The sequence below is a fragment of the Phocoena phocoena genome, chromosome 4 (genome assembly GCF_963924675.1).
Source record: "Phocoena phocoena chromosome 4, mPhoPho1.1, whole genome shotgun sequence".
Classification (NCBI taxonomy): Eukaryota; Metazoa; Chordata; class Mammalia; order Artiodactyla; family Phocoenidae; genus Phocoena; species Phocoena phocoena.
Window position 1 is genome coordinate 3,074,371 of NC_089222.1, and position 24,281 is coordinate 3,098,651.

A 24,281-nucleotide genomic window follows, 5' to 3' on the forward strand; every position below is an offset into this window, starting at 1 on the left:
GGGCTGCACCTTACCAACCGTGTTACCTTGAGTAAGTTAACCTCTCTGTGCCTCAGCTTCCACATCTTGCTGGAAAGGAGGGAGAGAGGAATTATAACTAACCTACCTTACAGGGTTGTTATGACGATCAAATGGTATGAAGTATTACAAGAGGTTAATGCAGTGCCTGGCCCATAGAAAACACCGCCTCTATGTCAGCGGCTACCATGGGATGATTATCAGGTTTCTTTCTTTCTTTTCCCCCACAGCATAAAGAATAAGAACGTACTGGGAACAGCGCTGTGAGACGATATTTCGTGGGGAACATGAAGTTGTTTCTGCCTCCTGACTTTCTGGTTTCCCACCGAGAAACACTTCTTCCACACCCTTGGCTCTTGTGGTTTGGGTGGGTCCGGGGCTGGGCACACGATCCCAAACTAGCCAATCACCGTATTCAGCCCCCAACACCCCAAAGTCCTGCATTCACAGAGGATCTGAGGCTCTCTCTTTCTGCCGGGTAGGCTATTGGTTGGCCATCTTTATTAGCCATTTGGAAAATCTTCCCAGAAACAAAACCAACACAGCAAAAAAAGCAAACCAGCTCTGAGAAATGAAGAGGAACGATGAGAATGCCCCCAAAACAAACGTGAGCCTTTGGATCCAGTCGTGTCATCCAGTGACATGTGTTGATTTTTTAGCTTATGTCAGGTTGGAGCTGGGTTTTCTGCCCCTTGCGTCCAAAGGGTTCTGATACATACTCGTGAAGTGACATGACCTCTGGCCCCAATGGAATGCAAACCTTGCTAATCTTGGTGCTGCAAAGGAAGCATGGCAAGCAGAGGTGGCAGATGTGAGCTGTAAGCTTGGTTCTGTCTTTAGCCAGTTGGGGATCTGCTGGGAAGAGCGTTTCATCTTTCTGGGTCCTGATGTACTCGTATGTCAAAGGAGAGAGGTGAGTGAAAATCAGTCTCTAAGATCCATTTTCAGCTCCACCGTCCTATGGGTCTCTGTTACTCCTGGGTTTGTTTCAGTGGTGGGCACTGTGGTATAATTGATCAGTGATTCTCATATGCTCCACCGTCCTATGAGTCTCTTGTTACTCCTGGGTTTGTTTCAGTGGTGGGCACTGTGGTATAATTGATCAGTGATTCTCATATGCTCCACCGTCCTATGAGTCTCTTGTTACTCCTGGGTTTGTTTCAGTGCTGGGCACTGTGGTATAATTGATCAGTGATTCTCATATGCTCCACCGTCCTATGGGTCTCTGTTACTCCTGGGTTTGTTTCAGTGGTGGGCACTGTGGTATAATTGATCAGTGATTCTCATATGCTCCACCGTCCTATGAGTCTCTTGTTACTCCTGGGTTTGTTTCAGTGGTGGGCACTGTGGTATAATTGATTAGTGATTCTCATATCTTCCTGCTTCCTTCTGTTTCAACTTTAAAAATTTTCTATTAGACTCTCGGTCACTGTACTCCAAGTGGATATTTCTTCCCCTTCAATTTCCTTCTGAAGAAAATATATTTATTTTTGTTTACTTGGGCATAATGATCCCATTTTCTTCCCATTTCTATATTTTTAAATCTAATTAAGGTGACAAGTCCCTTGAGGGTTGAAACTAGAGTTCTCCTGTGGGTGTAAACATTATTTTTTTTAATTGGCAACCAACTTTCCAGTTTTTACAGAGAAGCAGGATATGGGTTTTAAGTAATGTAAGCAGGAAATGGGTCTCCAGCCCACGCGAAATAAATGCAAAAGTACTGATTTACCCCCAGTCCACATCTGGCTTACTCATTTATAATTTTAGCCTGAACTGAAATTCTCCCACAGAATTGCAGTGTAACATCCACATCTACAGAATGTCAGACCAAAAATGGGGAGTTAGGGCGATAATCCTGTGAGTCTCGCTTATACATATAAATAATTTGCCTATTTCAGGGCAATATCATGCTTTTCTCATTAGTGCTAGGGTTTGGGGACTGAGCTACGTAAAGATTAGCTTCAAAGCTTCACATTCATTGATTTTTTAAAAAAGGTTTTTAAAATAACATTTATTTCTTAAAAGTTAACATGTGCATAATAGGAAACCAAAAAACACAAGAAGCAGAAAACAAAGTCATCCGTAATCCCCAGCAGTTTACCATTTGATGTGTCCTTCTAGGTCTCATTTCTGTATTTACACAACTAAGCATCCGTGTTTATGTAATTAAGATCATACAGTTAGGTATCATGCTTTTTCACACACCATGAATATTTACCATTTCAAAGTCCCAAAGCTATGAGTACTTTGATAACCAAGAATGTACTACACCAACTCAATCTGGAAGGAAAGAGTCATTCAGTAGCTCTAAAGTTTGGAGAGGACCAGAGGACCTGGCTGAGATGCGGGCAACAGAACCACCTGGAGGAGGTGACCCTCCCAGAAGGGACGGCATACCCAGCATGCATCCCTGTCTGGTGACCCCAGGCTTGCTCATCGGGACCTTAATTATGAATAAGACCCCAGCCTCAACTGCCTTCATGAGTCCTTGGCAGAGAGAAGCAAACCATCCGGAGGCAGAGGTTCCAGGGGTGGTGGGTTCGGCAACTCAGGGATGCCAGTCAGGGCCCGAGTTCTGTCTGTCTTTCCATCCTTCCATCCACAGAGCCTGCTCTGTCCTATAGCTGACCTCCCTTGGGGCTGGAGAACACTTGGGTCTCCTTGTTCACATGCATCAGAAGGCAGGACACTTCTGCCCCAACATTCTAAGCATGAGTCTTTTGTTCTAGTAATTTTGTTTTGATACAATTTCAAATTTGCTCAAAAGTTGCAAGAATAGCACAAGGAACTCCTTCACTGTGTATCCCTTCACTCAGATTCATAAGTCTTAATATCCTGCCACATTTTCTTCCTCTCTTTCATTCTCTCTCCCCCCCCCACCCCTGCCCACACACACAGCCCTTTTGGACCATGGAGAGTTAGTGGCACATATCAAGAATAAGAACGTTCTCTTATGTAACAATAGCACAGTGATCCAAGTCAGGACAAAGTTGATTCAATGTGATATTCTAATTGACAACCTATACTCGAATTTCAATAACTGTCCCAATAATGCCCTTTATACGTAGCCTTCCTCCACTGCAGGGTCACCAGGATCATGCCTTGCACTTAGCTGTTATGTCTCACTCTGTCTGTCTTTCATAATCTTGGCAATTTTGAATTTTAGTTTAGTTTAGTTTTTTAAATTGGGTTATTTCCTTCCTTATCATTGAATTTTCAGAGGTTTTCCATATTCTACATATAAGTCCTTAGCAGATATTTGATTTGTGAATATTTTCTCCTCGTCTGTGGCTTGGCTTGTCATTAATTTCACAGTGTCATTTGAACAGCAGACATTTTCTGATTTTGATGACGTCTGATTTACCATTTTTTTCCTTTTATGGGTCACGAGCATGAGTCTTGAACTCATTCTCACCGGACCAGCCTAGGTTACACGTTCGCCATGAACCAATGACTGTGGCTGGGACAGGTTATACTGACTGGCTTGAGTCAAACGAATGGATCCAACCCTGATGTCTTCCCTGAGGAGTAGAAACCCAAGATGTAGAAAAGCCTATGTAAACCCTGGGCAGAGTTAGGAAAGGCGAGGGGCAGGAAAGACACTGGGCAGGCCGCCAAGAAACATCCCAAGTCAGAGCTCCCAGCAGAGCTCCCGTCAGCCAGCTGCGCACTCTCAGGGAAGCCCTGCCCGGCTCCAGGGGCCTCGCTCCCATGGCCACACATCCCAGTTCCAAAATCCAAGAGCGTCTAACCGACATAAAGCCTTCAAACCCCGCTGTCGGACTGTGGCTTTTCGTCTCACTCTCGTAGGGGTCAGTGGGCATGGCTTAGCATCTCCAGGGCCCCTCAGAGCGCCCCGCCCAGTGCCCCACTCAGATGCTCAAGTGTCAGGACGTAGTGGGGGCAGGTGGGCAGCGATTCCACTGAGCGCCCAACCCGGCACACATCCCTGCGTCTTCCTTACACCTGCCTGGGCCCGGCCACGTGCCTGGCACGTTCTTGTTCCCTTCGTGATTTTTTGGTGCTGTATGTACTCTGCCTGTATATGTACTCTGCATGTATAATTCAAAGCCCCACAAGCAGATGATTACGGACCACTCATTTTTAATCTATTCAAATGTTCTCTTCTGAATTAATCAAGTGAATAATTGTTTGGAGGAGTGGGGCTGAATCGAGTTTGGAAAAATGCCAACATGCCAAGTTTCTAAATGTTTCTTCGACAGCAAAAGTTTTACACTCCCTCCCCTCTGAAAACGGGTACATTATTACCACGGTCGATGGACCCTCTGAAAAAGGGTACATTATTACCACATGCCTCTCGCCTCGTTTTATTCTCATCAACACAGGCAAAGCTCTTTATTCCTACTGTCGAGATGGGGAAACAGGGTCTCCATGTGGCTCTAGGACCAGTTACCAGTGGCTCAGAGACACAGAGCTGGTTAGTAACCGCTCTGGAATACAAGCCTGCTGTCCACGACACCCAGCGCCTGCCTTTTCACCAACTGCCACTCAAATTGTATCTGAAAACCCCCACGGTTGTTCTATTTCCATGTCATCTCTGTTGACACCTACCCTTGGCAAACTATCATTCCTGTCACGTCTGAATTCCACACGCTGACATCCTCCACGGCTTGATTTTGGAGGCTGAGCAATCGTATTTATAGATAAGGCAAAGAGAAAAGAATTTTTTGGAGACTCCACTTACATTCTTTGGACATTCCCACTTCAAAGCACTTCTGGAGTCGACAGTACTGGCATCGATTCCTGGTGACTTTATTAATAACACAGTTCTTATCTCGGTGACAAGTGTAAATCATGTTCTTCTGAATACTTCTGCGGAAAAACCCCTGCAAGCAACCAAGAAGATGAGAAAATTAAGCAAAACTACTGAGCTTCATGAGAAATCAAAGCCAACCTTATCAATGCATTGCCCGCTCGTTCTGAGTAATGAAGTGATGGCAGCAGAAAACTTAACTGATTTAAGCCTTAAAATCCTTGTGAAATATGAATAGTCAGTTCTCTCCCTTTGCTGCAAACCAGAAAGCCCCTTTTAATCAAAACTGGACTTGCCCGTTATTATCTTGCTAAAAGAAAATGAATACCAAGCGAATTCACTTGGGAAACATAATGCAGAGTTGGGTTCACTCCAAACAGGCTTAACTTCCTAAGTGGCTCCCTTGCTGGCCGGAACAATATCAGGTGAGTTCACTGTCAAGAAAGCCAATAGAAGAAGCATTCCATTTGCAGAAGAAATTATATGCTTCGTGAAAGAATTAGGTCTTTCCAAAGGAGTCTTCTCCAAATGCTTTTACATATTTAGCTCTCGTGATAATACTTAAAACACGATTTAATTTGCAAAGTGTTTAGAAAAATACTATCCAAGATTGGAAACAAGGCAGAAAAATGATTGTCTGCTCATTTAATGGCATGTGAGAGCCGTGATGTCCAATATGATAGCTACGAATCACGTGTGGCTATTTAAATAACGAAAATTAAATAAAATTAGTATGATAATCTCCAGGTCCATCCATGTTGCTGCAAATGGCATTATTTTATTCTTTTTAATGGCTAATATTGCACTGTATGTATGTACCATATCGTCTTTATCCATTCACCTGTGGATGGCCATTTAGGTTGCTTCCACGTCTTGGCTACTCTAAACAGTGCTGCAATGAACACTGGGGTGCACGTATCCTTTCAAACCATGTTTTTCTCCAGATATACGCCCAGGAGTGGGATTGCTCGATCATATGGCAGCTCTATTTCTAGGTTGTTTTTTTTTAAGGCACCTCCATAGTGGCTGCACCAATTTACATTCCCACCAACAGTGCAGGAGGGTTCCCTTTTCTCCACACCCTCTGCAGCATTTACTATTGGTAGACTTTTTGATGATGGCCATTCTGACCTATGTGAGGTGATACCTCATTGTAGTTTGATTTGCATTTCTCTAATAACTAGTGATGTTGAGCATCTTTTCATGCGCCTCTTTGGTCATCTGTATGTCTTATTTGGAGAAATGTCTATGTAGGTCTTCTGCCCACTTTTTCTTTTTTTTTTTTAACATCTTTATTGGAGTATAATTGCTTTACAATGGTGCCCACTTTTTGATTGGGTTGTTTGTGTTTTGTTTTTTTTTGTTTTTTTTTTGATATTGACCTTCATGAGCTGCTTGTAAATTCTGGAGATTAATCCCTTCAAGTGCTCAACAGCCACACACGTGCAGGGGCTACCACACTGGGCAGCGCATGTACAGAATATTTCCATCATTGCAGGAAGTTCCCTCGGGCAATGCATACGCCGCACTGACTGACAGACTTACACGAGTCATCTAACGGTCTCGGGAAATGTAACTTCCTTTGACTTACTGTTTATTATTGACTGGACCTTGACTCTGTAAAGATTGTAGAAGACTGGTAACTTATAAATCATATGTGCCTAGTATAGGTGCGAAGATTCCTGCCTGGTTGAAATATAACCAAAGATTATTGTTTTATTGCCTTGTAGGACATTAAGCAGTTGGGTCTAACTTTGCCACCTTATTCCAGCATTCTTTTCTCCAATCACCCTGTCTGTCTGCTTACCTCCCTCCCTACCTATTTTTTTCATATCCTTCTTTGAACCAGCTTTGTCATCTGACTGTTTCCCTCATTAATGAGTGAAATAAGTCTCCAACGTGTGCTTACTGCATATTTGAATAAGTATTGTTTTTTAACTTTTGGAAAGTTATATTTTGACCGAAGAAGCAATTTATCCCGATTTTTTTGGAAACACTGATGAAACAAATCACACTTCAGGCTCCATGAGCACAGGGTCTCCCCCCAGCTTCTCCTCTCTGCGTACCCACCTCCCCACACAGCTTTGCAGAGAACGGAAAATTAAGTGGTGCTTGTTAAGACAGAGATGATTGAAGAGTGAGTGATGGGTAAACCTGCTGTCTTTTCTCATTGCCCAACAAAAACCTCTACGCTGCTAGGAGTATTACAAGCAAGGAGTTTTACCTCATCAATTGTGATGTGACTTTTACCTCCGTTAGTAACAATTCTCTTGAATGTGGGAAGCACACCATCCACTGTGTTGAACAGCAAAGAAGACTTGCCGTCTGAGTTCAACTTTCCCTGTAGTACATTAACACCCCAGGAGCCAGAACTAAAGACCTTCAAAGCTAAAGCACATTAGCAAAGGAAGCTCATGTAACACACATTGCTTAGGATATTTACGTGGGCACCCTAGGATTTTAACATCTAAGAAAACATATTTTTACTGGCATGGTTCGACTGTAAACGCCTGGAAATCTTGTTTAAGGTTGCAACTCCTCTTACATCCCAGACACACACATTTTCCAAGAAAGTGTAGTTTATTTTTGTACCTCTGGAGCTACAAATATGCTCAGAATCTAAAATAACAGGTCATAAATACTTTGAAGCTCTAAGAGAATCTGTGCACTATGGTCACCTCAAACATATTTTTTCCTGCAAAGAATACCTACAGGACACTCTTGGTTGCCAGACGTACAACCTCAATTGACAGAAACTTCACTGTTCTCCCGTCAAGTAACACTGACACATGGAAGATCCGGTTTTTTTGCAGGTGTGAAGCAAGTGAGGTATGGACCAAGGTGACCTCCTCCACTTATTACAAACTGAATAATCAGTTCAGCAAATTCTTAGTGAGTGAGCACAAAGGAGCGGAAACCAATCTCCTGACACCCGGATGAAAGAAGAAGAGAGAATTAAGAACTTTATATGTCACTAATTATGCAGTCAGCGTGGTTCAGGAACAATGACAGCAGAAACTAAATAGGACTTCTTGGTTTTCCAAATCAGAGTTTGGGCTGGATTTCACGAGGAGGTCTAAATTTCAGTAAATCATTTCCACTAGGGTAGAATACTTGCTGACTAAAATGTATGCTGTGAGGTGTTTCTATTCATGGCCTGGGTAAACAGAAATGCCCTCTGAGGCCAAAGAGAGGTTTGCATTGTCCAAACCACCCTCCTCCACAGTAGATACTGTGAACCGTTCTGTAAACCTCGTTTCTACTGCTTGGAGGACCTTGTGTGTGCGTGCGTGCGTGTGGCACCATAGCCCGTGTCACCAAAATTTTATCTACTTAATGTTTTATTTAGGTTGATTCTTCTTTATTTTTTTTTTAAGATTTGTTTTGATGTGGACCATTTTTTAAAAGTCTTTACTGAATCTGTTACGACACTGCTTCAGTTTTATGTTTTGTTTTTTTGGCCCCAAGGCATGCGGGACCCTAGCTCCCCGACCAGGGATCGAACCCGCAACCCCTACAATGGAAGGCGAAGTCCCAACCACTGGACCGCCAGGGAAGTCCCTCTTCCTTTATTTTATTTATTTATTTATTTAATTAATTAATTTATTTATTTTGCGGTACGCGGGCCTCTCACTGCTGTGGCCTCTCCCGTTGCGGAGCACAGTCCCCGGATGCGCAGGCCCAGCGGCCATGGCTCACGGGCCCAGCTGCTCCGCGGCATGTGGGATCTTCCCGGACCGGGGAACGAACCCGCGTTCCCTGCATCGGCAGGCAGACTCGCAACCACTGCACCACCAGGGAAGCCCCCTCTTCCTTTATTTTTAACATTATTTAAAATAGAAACCTTTAACCTCTGGCTCAATTTGAATACCAGCACCAACTGTCAATATGAGAAGGCATTCATAAAATAAATAAAATGAAGTCGAACAAAACAATAATTAGATGTGATTTTACTCTTGCTGGATTCTGCTTCTGCTAAACCTCACTCCTGGCTGAAGGGGAATGGAGCAAGACTTAGCTACAGATCAGCACTGACTTGAGGCTTCTCTTTTTGTTTTTTTTTTGAGGCTTCTCTTGAGGAATTCAGAGAAAATAAACATGTTTCTCACTATGTGATTCAATGAGGTTTAATGCCATGAATCTGTCCCATCTAAAATTGGGAGCCTCATAATTTGGGAATCAAAACTGTATCCCAAAGTTGTTACATGTAAAATGAGCTTTAGACGTACTGGGTTCAAACAGAAACAGACTCACAGACTTTGAAAATAAACTTCTGGTTACCAAAGGGGAAAGAGGGGAGGGAGGGATAAATTGGGACTTTGGGATTAACATACACACACTACTAGATATAAAATAGATAACCAACAAGGACCTACTGTATAGCACAGGGAACTCTACTCAGTATTCCATAATAACCTACATGGGAACAGAATCTGAAAAAGAATGGACTTATGTATATGTATAACTGAATCACTATGCTGTACACCTGAAACTAACTCCAATATAAAATAAAAATTAAGTTAAAAAAATTTTTAAGTGGAAAAAGAAAAAGTTTTCCATCAAAGCAAAGTACCGAGTTCAAGTGTGATAGTTCTTGCAGCCAGGAGATGGGTAGGTACGGATGAAGGATTTGGTCCTCTTTGGAGAAGCAGCCCCATGGGACGAGAGGGGGCAGGAGGGTGCAGTGGGAGAGTCCCCGCAGGGAAGGAGAGGGGCAGGCTTGGAGAGTCACAGCCTCAGGGCTAGGTGCACTCACACACTATCTCCTGAGGGAGGGGCTGGAGGCTTACTTCCAAGACCCCTCCCAGCTGTTCCTTTCCGGGACTCCAAGTGTGTCCTCGTGCCAGGGAGTGACAAGTTGGGATGGCTTGAGAGTGAGGATGAGGGGGCTTCTGTGGGCGAAGAAAATGGCCAAGGAGGAGGTTTGAAGACGAAGGAAGGAGAGACCGTCCACCTGTAGGGGTGACAACTGCGATTTCTTCAGACTCACAGACACAGAGATCAGGCTGGTGGTTGCCAAGGGGGAGGGGGTTGGGGGAGGGATGGAGTGGGAGGCTGGGGCTTAGCAGATGGAAGCTATTATGTATGGATTGGATAAAAAACAAGGTCCTACTGTATAGCACCAGGAGCTGTATTCAATATCCTGGGATAAACCATCATGGAAAAGAATATGAAAAAGAATATATATATGGGGCTTCCCTGGTGGCGCAGTGGTTGAGAGTCCGCCTGCCGATGCAGGGGACACGGGTTCGTGCCCCGGTCCGGGAAGATCCCACATGCCGCGGAGTGGCTGGGCCCGTGAGCCATGGCCGCTGAGCCTGCGCGTCCAGAGCCTGTGCTCTACAACAGGAGAGGCCACAACAGTGAGAGGCCCGCATACCGCAAAAAAAAAAAAGAATGTATATATGTGTATAACTGAGTCACTTTGCTGTAAAGCAGAAATTAACACACAACATTGTAAATCAACTCTACTTCAATAAAAAAATTTAAAAAAACAAAAACAACTGTGATTTGTTTGGACTAGCCTGGGGCTTAAAAGACACCAACAAGAGGGCTTTCAGATGGTGTCACCTTTATCTTGGAGCAGAGACCTCACCACACCTCTGTGGGGACCTGGGGCAGGTGTCTGTGACCAGATGGAGGCTGGAGTGTCAATCCTGGCTCATGGTTGCTGGTCATCAGGAAGTCTGAGGGCCTGGTTTTCTGACACCAAGTCTAGGGTTGCTGGTGCCATGAGTTTCCTCTTTCACTTTCCAGAAACATCCTTTTTCCCAGTAAACACAGAAAACTTCTATCAGGTCTTGAAGATGTTATGTCACCTCACCCAGGAAGCCTTCTCTGACTGATCCAAGCACACATGAATGCTTCCTCTTCTAGATAACCTTGGGCTTTTGCTTCTCCTTCTACATCACACCTATCTGAGTATGATATTTAAAATATTAATCAATAGTACCATCTACTTCGGAGGTTACATGGCCATCGTGGGGGAAGTCCAGTCTGTGGCCAGCAGTCACAGCCTCAGGAGTCCCATGGGCTTCAGAGATTTCCACCAGTGGGTGTCACAGAAGCACCACCAAGTGTGACATCTTTCTTGCTGGGATTCCAGCCTCCCTGACAGCGGACAAGGAGGGGCATGGGGGCCGGCTCCACAGAACTAGGGTGGACAAGATGGGGACTCCACGGTGACTTCATGTGTCTTCCCTGGACTCACCACAGTGGACTTGGGTGGAAGGGGACAAAGACTGAAGGCAATGGTTACTCAACAACTGGTAGGAACACAGTTCAATATTTCAACACCTAGTACAAATGGACTGGTACAAATCAACTGCATATCCCCAGCACCGGGACAGAACCTGACACTTGGCAGATATCCAACAAACGGCTGTCGACTGAACGAATAAACAACGGACATCCTCAGCTATAAACAGAGCCAGAGTGATAGTCCTGGATGAGCTACACCTTAATTCCACAGAATATTCCGCAATGATAATGTATTCCTTGAGGATGATATTATCTGTACTTAGGGAGGGAAGCATCCAGATTTCCCTGAGGTTAGTAGAAGACCCACTGATTTGAGCTGTAATCAGGTTAGTCAATCAGGACTTCTGCTGGTTAGCCATGATCTGTGTTGGTTAATCTGTTAAGTAACTTTTGTTGGTTAACTGCTAACTTGGTGAAACCTGCCTTCTGCTGTCTAATCATGGCTTCTGTGGCTTAAGCGTGACTCCTGTTGTTTGAGATCGCCAAAGCAAGTGACACAATGAACGCTCTAACTACCTAGATCAAGAAGCTGGACCTGCATCACAAACTGGGTCAGGTGTTTTCTAACCACAGGTTTTTCAACCTTTCTTACCTCATAGGCTCTTCTACTCTTGCTATCAAAGACCTGGGGTCCAAACAAAAAGAAAAAAAAAATAGTCACTTGGTGGAGAAGGCCACATAGGCCTTAGAGCCATTTGCGAGCCATTTGCTTCGCGTCACAGCAATACCCATGGAATGTCCACTCCTGCTCAGATTTCTCCTGTCTCCCCTTGGGGATATGAGGTGCCATTGTTCTAACTAACGTACTCTCTACGGGACAGAAACAATCCTAAATCAGAAGGAACGGTATGTCTCTTGTAAACCGAAATATCCTCCTACACCTAACTACTTACAGTTCGTAATTCCCTTGATGGACTAGTCAGATGTCCCAAATCTAAACAGGACATGGAGAAAAGTGACTCATCTCACTCCTTCATATTTTGATATGACATTAAGTTGGGCCTCCTTCTCTCCTCTCATACTCTCAAATCATTGCTCCTATTCTCATCATTTTTTCTCCCATTCATGGGCCCTGTTTCACCTTCTAGTTTTCAGATATCATCACATATAATATCTTTCACCCTCTCCCAAAGGGGGTGATTTTTTGGTTGGTTCAGATAGTGGGCTAGTGGTTAAGAATTAGGCTTTAAAACATTTTTGTGAAAAATAATTGCCTGGGAACTTCCCTGGCGGTCCAGTGGTTAAGACTCTGTGCTTCCACTGCAGGGGGCACAGGTCTGATCCCTGGTCAGGGAACCAAGATCCTTCAAGCCGCACGGCAAAAAAAAAAAAAAAAAAAAATTGCCTATAGTTTGTGTATTATGTATAATTATATATAATATCTTGCCTTACAGAAATGGAGTGGGGCTGAGATTTTTTAAATTAATTTTTATTGGAGTATAGTTGATTTACAATGTTGTGTTAGTTTCAGGTGTACAGCAAAGTGAATCAGTTATACATACACATCTATCCAACTCTTTTTTAGATTCTTTTCCCATATAGGTTATTACATGAGTATTGAGTAGGGTTCCCTGTGCTATACGGTAGGTCCTTATTAGTTATCTATTTTATATATAGTAGTATGTATACGTGAATCCCAATATCCCAATTTATGTCTCCCAACCCTTTCCCCACTGGTAACTATAAGTTTGTTTTCTATATCTGTGACTCTATGTCTCTTTTGTAAATAAGTTCATTTGTATCTTTTTTTTAGATTCCACATATAAATATCATATGATATTTGTCTTTCTCTGTCTGACTTACTTCACTTAGTATGATAATCTCTAGGTCCATCCAAGTGGCTACAAATGGCATCATTTCATTCTTTTTTATGGCTGAGTACTATTCCACTGTATATATGTACCACATCTTTATCCATTCATCTGTCAATGGACACTTTGGTTGCTTCCATGTCTTGGCTATTGTAAATAGTGCTGCTATGAACATAGGGGTGCATGTATCTTTTTGAATTATGGTTTTCTCTGGATATATGCCCAGGAGTGGGATTGCTGGATCATATGGTAGCTCTATTTTTAGTTTTTTAAGGAACCTTCACACTGTTCTCCTTAGCGGCTATACCAACTTACACCCCACCCACAGTGTAGGAGGGTTCCCTAATTGGTAAGGTAGGAATACACTATTTCGGGCTCTGATTTTGCCCCCTAGGTGATATTTACATCATGCTGTATGCTGCTGGCACCTACCGAACAGAGGCTGGAGATGGTGTTAGATATCCTACAATGCAGAGCAATTCCCCTGCTGTAGACTGAATGTATCCCCCGAAATTCCTACATTGAAGCCTATTGCCCAGTGTGATGGTATGAGGAGGTGGGGCCTTTGAAAAGCACTTGGGCTATGAGGGTGGAGCCCTTATAAAAGGGACCCCAGAGAGCTAGCTTGGCCCTTCCTCCCCCATGTGAAGGTAAAGGGAAAAGACAGATGTCCAGGAAGCAGGCCTTCACAAAACTCTGAATCTGCCAAGTGCCTTGATCTTGGACTTTGCAGCCTCCTGAACTGTGAGAAATAAATGTCTGTTGCTTATAAAAATAATAATAAAAAAAAAGAATTAGGCTGTAGCTTGGGTACACGTGGATTTAAACACTGACTCGGCCACTTAACTATGTGATACTGAGCAAGTTACACTAAGGCCTCAGTTTCCTCATCCGTAATATGGGGATAATAAAGTACCTACTTCATAGGATCGCTCAGTGCACCCAATCAGGGAACACATATAAAGTGTCAGCACAATGACCAGCGCATAGCAAGGGCCCCATGAACGGCAGCTTTAGTTACCGGCAAAACCTCTTTTTCCAAAGCTTTCTTCTGGACAATTTCGAATATACATTTTGTGTTTAAAATAAAGATTCCCAACTAGGACAGAACACTGTTCTGAATCTCTGAACAACATGGGCTATTGTGGGCAGACAGCCTCGTGATTCCAAAGACTCGTTCATATATTGATCCATTCACCCAATGCCAATTCCCATCCCAACTGGGGTGGGCTCTCCCGGGGCGTACAAAGATGGATAAGGCCTGGTCCTGCCCCTCCTCAATCTACCAGGAGCATTAAGTCAAGCGAACCCAGCAGTGTGGAAGCAGCAAGTGAAAAAGGGCCCAGTACGGTGCCTGGCACAAAGCAGGCACACGGCAGTTATTTACTGAGTAAAGGCCGTAGGTATTCAAAGGAGTCAGAAAGGAGTCAACACTTGATCCCAGCTCTAACGAAGGGGTAGGATTTGAACAGCAAGACAACCAACAAGGACCTACCGTATAGCACAGGGAACTCTACTCAATACTCTGTAATAACCTGTATGAGAAAAGAATCTGAAAAAGAATGGATAGGTGGAGATGTATAACTGAATCACTTTGCTGTACATCTGAAACACAACACTGTAAATCAATGATACTCCAATAAAATTAAAAAAAAAATTTTTTCCCCAAGGAGCATTATGGGTGAGCAGAGGCTGGGGTTAGAAAGGACAGGGAACGGCCAGTGGTCCGGGCCGGTAGAGTCGTGAGCGATGGATGTGTGTGTGAGACACAGCCGGGACAGCGGCTGACGTGCGGACGCGGGGAGATCAAGGAGGCCACGCCAGGCACTTGCAGGGAAAGTACTCGCTCTTCTGTGCAGGAGAGGGCTAGGGTCGGACGTATACTCTGCTCAGATGGCTCAGGAAGCTGTGCATCACTGATTTCCTCGTGCATTAACTGCATGCACGCTGAAGCAGACAGTGAACTCTGCGTATCAACACAGGTCCCTAAAACCCAGAGCCTGCCCTCAGGCCTGAGCAGAAGTGGAGCCCAAGAATCCTGATTTCTGGAATGACGGTGCACTTGGCTGACTCGCCTGCAATTCTAAAGCTGCTCCTGAGAATTCACACCATGGTGTTTTGGATGGAAGTTGCTTTGCTGCCTTAGAGCCATTGACATCGGGCTGAACAAGTTCAGAAACCATCGAGATCCTTTGAAGAAAGGCACTAAGTAAAAACTTTTTTCCTTTTAAAAAAAGGCAACTTGGCCCTTTATTTGTCATAAAAAGCATGGGGTCAGGAGAAATTCACCCCAAAACTAGTGTGGGAAGCACATCTGTTTGCACTGGGCTTTTGCAGAGCTAATTTCTGTCCCACGCAAAGTTCAAAAGGGTAATTTCTCCTTCCTCAGTGAGAGAAAAGTGAGGAGTGTTGCTTAGTCGTTTTTCCTCGATCATTAAGAAGACTGTATCTCAACCCCATCTCAATCAAAGAGTAAAACGCAGGTGGCCCCCCCAGGGAGGCATGCCCCCGGCCAGCCAGGCCGGCACGGCGAGGTCCTGGCCAGGCCAGCGCCGAGCTGCAATTCCCATTTCCAGCCAGAAGCAGAGATGCTGCCAGTAGGAGGAGGTGAGTGTGGAATAATCCCATCACAGCAACTTTGGGAAACACGGCTTTCAGACCAGGAAACACGTTGCCTTAAACAAACAAAAAACACCCTCCAGAGTGAGTGGAAGTCTATGCGTGACAACGTCTGAAAAGTTATTAATAGCCAGATTTGGGGGGAGAAAGAGAAAAGTGAAGACCTTTTCACCCCACTGAAAGACAATGGTGAGAGGGAGGGAGAAAGTAAAAAAACAGCCCACTATTTTGATGACAAACAGAGAGCTTCCTCCCCAGCAAGGCGGGTGGGCACACATGTGACGTGGAGAACACTGGACAGTAGAGCTTGGGGGGCCGCTCTGAGCCACGAAAGGAAAACAACGTAAGATTCCTGCCCCAAACAAGAAAGTCAAGTTGTCCCAAGGGGTAGAGGCTTAGAGTTATTTTTTGTTAAAAAAAAAAAAAAAAATCCCCACCAGGGGAAGGTCCCACTTTTGGAAATTTAGTAAAGATGAATGGGTGACAGCGGTGAAGGTGGACAGCACCAAGGTGTGATAGCCTTGGCTTCTGTAAGGTCCCTTATTCCCCGGCGCCTCTCACCTGCTCCCTGGGAAAGGGTCCCTTCTGTCCTTCCACCTGGCCATGCATTTCAGCCCTAACTCTCTCCTTTCAACTCCCTGGGACTGGAAGTTTCCTGAGCACATTTACTCTTGCCCAGGTTAGAAAGGCGAGCCTTTATTTTGGGAGATGCCTAGAAAGATGGTTCATCTCTAAAGAAGGCGAAGACTACAGATTTAGCAAAAATATCATCTCTGTGGGAACAAGTCTTTCCAGAAGAGGGTGATTAAGGTCTTTTCCTGGACTTTGTCAGGTGAACCCCTGAGGGCTCAACCCCTGTTAGACCCAGAGGCCAATGCTCTCAATCCTTCTAATCCCCAGTTAATTAAAACTCCCCGGGAATACCAAGGCAAAGGCAGCCTGTGTTCTTAACTGTGAACCTGAACTCACAACACCAGAGATCAAGGTTTAAATCTCCAAAGTCTTCCATGTCCCAGGAAGGGCACGGGGCCACTGCATTCAGTCCACAGTGTTCTTTATCTTAGAGGAACGTGATCTGGGGAAGAAATGCCACCAGGTAGTATAAACTGGGAACCAACAAGCAAGAAGAGATTAATTGGTACAAATGTCTTTTAATTTAGGTGAAAAACTGGCTTTTTATATTTCCGAAACATGACCTTGGATAAAATAAGAGTTTTTGAAAGCGCCCAGCTATCATATAGCTCTGACTGATTATTATAACCCCATTCTGACTGGTAGGCAGCCGATCCATCAGGTTTGAGGGCCAATAATCGCAAACAAAATTTGGGAGGAGAGAATTTCACAAGGCAAGTAAACACTACCCGTTAAACTGGCTGTTTTTCAAAAAGCGAAGGGATCTGCTCTGGGCTGGCTTCCCAAGCGTGTGGCCTGGGTAGTCACATAGTCACACAGAGCCCAGTTCTAAAAGGGTACTAGGTTTACTGCCCTGCTGTCGTTGTCTTGAAATTCTGAATCATTGTTGAACAAGAGGTGAGCGTTTTCGTTTTGTACCGGGTCCTGCAAATGAAGTAGCCAGCTCTGGTTCCAGAATACCATCTCCAGCAAAGGCTTCCAACCTTCTTCCTCCGTGAGGACCTGGACGTCTTAGATAGCCTCTCTTTTCCTCTGGCTGACCTGAAGGCTAGTTGTAAGACTGCTGGTCAGAGAGAATTAAGCAAGTCCACCACCATCACACTTAGTCTCCCCAGGATCTCCTCGGGATGTTTTAAGCAATTCGATGGTTCCAGAAAGAGCCAGAAGGGAAAGCCATTCGGGACGTATTTGATGTTCTACAATGGGCTTTATTTCCCACTTGGATAAGGGACTTTAGAGGGTGCTGGGAGGAGTAGGAAGAATACCAAGAACTTTTCCATAACTGGATAAAATTTCCTTCCAAATAGCACATATATTTAGGTGCAGTCTCAGGAGGGACTCCAGAAGCTCAGCCATATGCGTCCTAGATGTCTCTCACTCCCTCCTGGGAGCCACAAAAATAAAGAGTAAAGTAGAAAGAAGGTGAGGTCAAACAGTGAATCTGTTACCCAAAGAATTTCTGTATCGCAGGATAAATATCACAAATATAGTATCTTGGGAACCACCTCCCCGCTTCTCAAGAAACTGAGTTGAGACAGGGTAAGTTGAGACAGGGTAAGTTGAGACAGGGTAAGTTGAGAAAGAAAGTCTGAAAGAGAGAAAAAACCCCTCTAAAATGGACGATTTCACTGGGCTCCACAGAGCTCTCTTTAAATCTGGTTTTGAGAATTTACATTCAACCAACCAAAGACATCTGTTTTCTAGATTACTTGGGTCAGTTATTTTGTGCCCTTCCACCATGAAACCCATAGTTACCGATTTATCAACAGGATTACTCTAAATATAACAGGGCAAGAAGCCAATGCATTTTAAGTTTTTTAATTCTCAATTCTTTCACTGAGAAAAATGTACCAGAATAGCTCCTCAGCTACAGCCTGGGAGTTAGCAGACCCCAGCTGCTTTGCACATTAATTTCTCAGTCTCATCTGGACTCAAATTCAAGATCTTCATCTGTACTGAAGCGGGGGGAAAGGCAAGCAGAAGGACACAGAGCCAAAACATGCTCAAATATATTTAAACTCTTTGCAGAGGGGTATGAATTTTTAAAATCGCTTTTAGAAGTCTGGTATGCAACATGTCACCATCGACAAAGCCAGGACTCGCTCCTCCATGACATGCTGGCTGATGACAATGTACATCTCACAGGAACTCTGTGTATCACCTAATTCAAAGGCCTTTCACAGACGCCAATAATTAGGATGTACTGGTATTGTCCTGTGATGTGAAGAGGGACCTAAATTAGAAAAGAAAACAGATGCCGGACCAAAATTTCTTGTCCTTTTTCCAAGTTAATTTAATTTTCAGGGCCATTCAGGGATCTTCTACTGGAATTTTTCTCACTTACTTTGTATGTGGTTATGTCCTGAACCTGACGTAAACAGGAAGAAATCATAGAGGACGTGGAAGCAGGAGAAGGAAGTCGGTCAGGCTTTCACGTGTAAGTCATCAAGAGGCTGATAACTGTTAAAATAACGGGCATTTATTGGCTGTAGCCTTCTGCTTCTCTTCACCACAGACGCTGCTCTGACAGAGAAATGATCTCACTGACAGGGTGGGGAGAAAATACTGCTTAAGCTCCGGCTCTCAAAATGGATTCTGTCCTTATACAGAAAAGCCATGGTGACTCTAGGCTGAGGCCTGATACACACCGTGTCCCAAATCCACCCTCTCAACTCTGAGCTCATCAATGGAACGGTCTGGAGCCCGCCCGCCCCCCACAGTTGCCTGTGTCCTTTGTCCAGGCCTCCACACCGAGACCATCCTCTTTCTCCGCCAAGCCTTCACTCATGCTGTTCCCTATGACTCAAAAGTCCTTTCCCTGCCTTGCCTTTTAGTTCATGATACAGCCCCCGAGAGGGTCACCCACCTATGAATCCCCTACTACACAGCAGCACACCCTATGGCAACACTCACTCCACAGTACTGCAGTGATGGGTCTTCATGTCTTTCTTCCTCAAAACAGGAATCCTTTGCAGGCAGTATCTTAATTATCTTTGTGATGTAGCATAAGCGACTTTTCTAATTAAAAAATAATGTGTTGCACCCAATGTTCACAGCAGATCTATTTACAGTAGCCAGGACATGGAAACAACCTAAGTGTCCATCGACAGATGAATGGATAAAGAAGATGTGGCACATGTATACAATGGAACATTACTCAGCCATAAAAAAGAATGAAATAATGCCATTTGCAGCAACACGGATGCAACTAGAGATAATCATACTAGGTAAAGTAAGTCAGACAGAGAAAAGCAAAGACCATATGATATCACTTATATGTGGAATCTAAAATATGACACACAAATGAACTTATCTGTGAAAAAGAAACAGACCCACAGACATAGAGAACAGCCTTGTGGCTGCCAAGGAGAAGGGGAGGTGGGGGAGGGATGGAGTGGGAGTTTGCCATTAGTAGATGCAAACTGTTACGTAAAGGATGGATAAACAACAAGGTCCTACTGTATAGCACAGGGAACTATACCCAATATCCTGGGATAAACCACAATGGAAAAGAATATAAAAAAGAATGTATATATATATATGTATAACCGAGTCACTATGGTGTACAGCAGAAATTAGCACATTGTAAGTCAACTCTACTTCAATAAAAAAATAACATGGTGCAAGTTATTTTGCTTTTTATGTATCATATGGCGATTCCACATAGAAGGAAAGGGAGGAAAAGAAAGATCGGCATGGAAACTTAAATTCAATAAATATAACAACCATCAAAATTTTTTAAGCATAAGGAAAAGGAAAAAGGACGTTATATTTTCAACAGTGAAACTCCAGGATCATAAATTCAGACAGCGATACCAACTTCACGATTTATCCCAACCTCCTTTCCTTCTCATTCCAAATTAGTAAGAAAGCAGCTCAAATTGCACCCCCAGCTCCTCTTTCTTGATCTTTAAAATTACAGTTGCGATATTTTGTCAGCACGGTGCCAAGATCTGAAATTGAGCAGGTCCCCAGTGCAAGAGGTAAAGGTCTCTTACACGGCATGAACTTGCCCGCAATCAGCACATTACGGCTCCCACCCAAGCACCCCACGTTATAAAAGCATGCTTCTGAAGCGGCTGCTCTCGGAGCCCTAACCTGTGTGCGTTCTGTGCCTATCTGATGAGGGGAATTTGGGAAAACACACACGAGTCACTTTTTAAGTGTTACTTCTCTGCTTTTCCGTCTCATCCCTAACCTGAGGTGACAAACGGAGGAGCGGCCTTCTGACTACACGGGGGAGAAGGGGGAAATCAGTCCCGGTCAGAAAAGAGGTAGCTGCCAATGAGTTCATCTGTTCTCCAGTTTTCAACTAAAGGCAGCTAATGGATGTAGGGGGACACATTTTATTTTTTCCTGACAGAGCCCTTATTTTTAAACTCTTAGCTTCATTTTCCAAAATTGCTGGCTTTAGACTGAAGAAGCACACAGCTTGAGTGGAAAGCTGTATGTTCTCCTATATCCTGTGTCAAAATGACATTTTTCTCCTCAGTGGCTACTTCCCGCTTGGCCTCCCAACGCTCTGCTGTCTGGGGCGGGCTTGCGGTGCGGTCTCTGCCCCAGGGGGTGGGTGCTGGGTCCCACGCTCCCCGCCAGCGAGGCATCCCTGGGAGCTCTGGGGTGCTTCGCCCAACTCTGCTCTCTTTGGATGATGATTCGGTGGAATTTCATTTACCCTTCCAATTTTTTCCAGGAGGACAAAGAAGATAACTTGGATGGGTGTGTTTATTTGGAACTCTTCTGAAAGAACTCCAGTCTCTCTTAAGCAGCTGCCTCTATACGGAATTTGGGAATTATTTTCCTTAGATCTAACAGGACTGAGCATTCCCTTGGCCACGGCTGGCCTTCTTCCCTGGAACACACACGTTCTCAGGATTGATATTTTTATCCAGAGTTTTCTCAAATGAATAATTAGGAGATGTACACAGGCAGGAGTAGGAAAAAGAGCTGGGCCCCCATAAATCATGACCAACTGACCTGTAACCACCGAAGGACTGAATGACTTTTTGTTAACAGTTTAGCAGTTATGTTTCTGCGGGACTGCACTGTCGCTGGGCGTCAGGGATTTGTGGGGCAGTGGGAGTTAGAGCTATGGGAGAAGTCCTTCAGGATTGGACCAGCCACCCCTCAGGGCTGGAAAAGCTGCTGTGAATCACGTGATCCTGGTAATTTGACATTTAACATGTCTATGGGGACAAGACGATAAGACATTATAATTCCTATTTCTTTTTGTTTTCTTTTTTAATTTTTTACTTTATTTTCATTTATTTGGCTGCATCGGGTCTTAGTTGTGGCACATGGGATCTTTTTGCTGAGGCATGCAGGCTTCTCTAGTTGTGGCACGCAGGCTCCCACGTGGGCTCATTAGTTGCGGCGCACGGCTTAGTGCCCCGCGGCATGTGGGATCTTAGTTCCCCGACCAGGGACCAAACCCACATCCCTTGCACTGGAAGGCAGATTCTTAACCACTGGACCACCAGGGAAGGCCACCTATTTGTTTTAATGTCACCTGAAGTTTGCTTGGTTCACCCAAAGCTTCGAGAGGCACATTAGGACTGAGCATTACACCTCGGTGGGCATTAGAACAGACCCTGTGAAAACACCAAGCAACGGCACAAAAGTGGCGCTTTCATCCTGCCAGAAAAACGGAGGGGACTTTTAGGAGGCCCTCAGAAGGAGATTCTGAATTAATCTGTAATTTCAGGTTTCCAAGTGGCTTTTACAAGTTTGCTTGCCCGAAGCATTTCAGAGCGTCATCTCTTTTAATTTTTATCCGCACGATGTTTCACAAACATCCCGACCTGAATCATGGCCCGTCATTTTGTTATCTTAATGGGGGGAGGACAGAGTGTCCTGCCGCCCTTCCTCATCAGGTGTCCTCATTTACACATTGAGGAAGAAAGTGCCGGACGTGAATTATTTAAAATCTGTTGTATCAGTGTGCTCTGTAGGCATTCACTACCAGCAAAGCGGACCGATTATTTCTCACTTTTAATTGTGCTGATACCTCATCTGCTCTGTTGAAAGCGGAGAGTGGTAGGTGACACCGTCTCGCACGCCGAGGACCAGAGAGGCAATGAGGTCTATCGAGTCTGTCATACAGAGTGAAGTAAGTCAGAAAGAGAAAGACAAATACCGTATGCTAACACATATATATGGAATTTAAGGGAAAAAAAATGTCATGAAGAACCTAGGGGTAAGACAGGAATAAAGACACAGACCTACTAGAGAATGGACTTGAGGATATGGGGAGGGGGAAGGGTCAGCTGTGACAGAGCGAGAGAGTGGCATGGACATATATACACTACCAAACGTAAAATAGATAGCTGGTGGGAAGCAGCCGCATAGCACAGGGAGATCAGCTCGGTGCTTTGTGACCACCTAGAGGGGTGGGATAAGGAGGGTGGGAGGGAGACTCAAGATGATGGAGATATGGGGATATATGTATATGTATAGCTGATTCACTTTGTTATACAGCAGAAACTAACACACCACTGTAAAGAAATTATACTCCAATAAAGATGTAAAAAAAAAAAAGCCAAGATAACCCACTTAGTGGACGTACGTTTAACATTCTGCTAAGGATGGGCAACCTGGAGTAGCTTTTTTCGTCTGTAATGTGTGTCTATTACTGTGTCGGACATGAATGAGAGCAGGACAGAGCCCGGTTCCTTAAAGAAGCTCTCAGCTGAGGGAACCAGTGACATGTCACCAACCACACATAGGCAGCCATCGCATGTGAGTGAGAAGGGTCCTGCCCATTCCCCCACCTCCTCCACCAAATATCAGGTGTGACCTAAGATGAGAAGCATCAGATGAGATCATCGCTAGGTATGCTTGAAGACCTTGTCCTAACCTGAAGAAAATAGTTAGAGCAACGAAAATATATTTAGATAATAAACTTACAAATCTGTGACTGGAAACGGATCGAAATAAGACTGCACACAGGACACAAGGACTTATTACTAGACATTCAAAATGAGCCCTAATCCCTCTCCTCCCTTTGAACCCCCAAGACCATCATCAGGAAATGCCCACGGGTACTGGATACATCTGTATGTGGTCAAAAAGTGTCTCACCGTTATCTGAATTTAACGTATCTCTTCCAAACACAGCAACTCAGGAATTCGTTTGGGCGAATCCACAGATAATGACTATAGAATCATTCCGATGTTGTTTATTAAGTCAAAGACTTGTTACAACTCTTGTGTTATCCTCAGCACCCCATCCAGTGCCTGACTTGGCCTCTGGGAAACATTTGCTCATCTGGATGGATGCAGGGTTGCATGGGGGCAATGACTCAGTTTGCAAACTGAGACCAGCCGGGACCTAGGACCCTTTGCTGCAGTGCTTGCACCTGGACAAACGTCTCCTTAAGAGACAAAATACAAAGAAACCATAAGGGACTAAAAATAACTGTGTGCATGCACAGTGGGGGCAAATTATGGACAACAAGATACAAAAAGACCAAAAACCCAGCTGCCACTTCTGAAGAGCTAGGAGCAAAAGCAGGGCACTGTGCAGGCCCCCTGCACACGACACCACCAAAGGGATGGGCAGACCACCTAAGCCACACCTCCGGCCCGACCCCCAGACACACCCCTACCCTCACCCCATAGAAGGAACCAGCTCGACCCCCTTAGGCAGTGAGCAAGGGAACCTGTTGTCTGTTCTCCTCCCCTCTGCTGCAGCAGGGGCCCCAATAAAGCCTTGCCTGAATTTCTTGTCTGGCCTCTAGTCAAGTTCTACTGATTAAGGAGGCCAAGAACCCTGGTAGGTAACAAAACGACCTCTGCCGGAGCATAGGGATGGCTGAGAGAAAAAGCACCAGGAGGAAGGCTGTGGGAGTTTCCACTCTGCCTCTCACTGACTTTGGGACCTGAGCAAACTGTTGAGCGACTCTTGCGGTTCCTCTTCACACATTTGAAATCATCTCTACGCATCTTCCAGTGCCGATGTCTGAGATTTCCAGGAGTCTGAACGAGGAAACACACGTCCGAGAGTCCCCCCCTATGAGCTCAGGCCCATGCCTTTTGTGGGACGGGTCTGGTTTGGTAAGATGCAAAGACATGAAGAGATCCAGCATCTCCCAGACATGGGTCCTTTTCGCACTAAGTCAACGTCCAGCAAAAAAAGACAACTCCCAGAAAGCTAACCAAGTCTAC

The 24,281-nt window shown here is 44.6% G+C and overlaps 1 protein-coding gene across 3 annotated transcripts in view; it reads right to left on the minus strand.

Annotated features, from left to right (window-relative positions):
• Nucleotides 1-24,281, minus strand: part of RARB (retinoic acid receptor beta) — a 446,540-nt gene that overhangs the window by 109,804 nt on the left and 312,455 nt on the right. For all 3 annotated transcript variants that reach the window (XM_065877062.1, XM_065877064.1, XM_065877063.1), the window contains exon 3: nucleotides 4,724-4,865. In XM_065877062.1, the coding sequence (XP_065733134.1) occupies nucleotides 4,724-4,865 (142 nt within the window). The remainder of the gene's footprint in view (nucleotides 1-4,723; nucleotides 4,866-24,281) is intronic.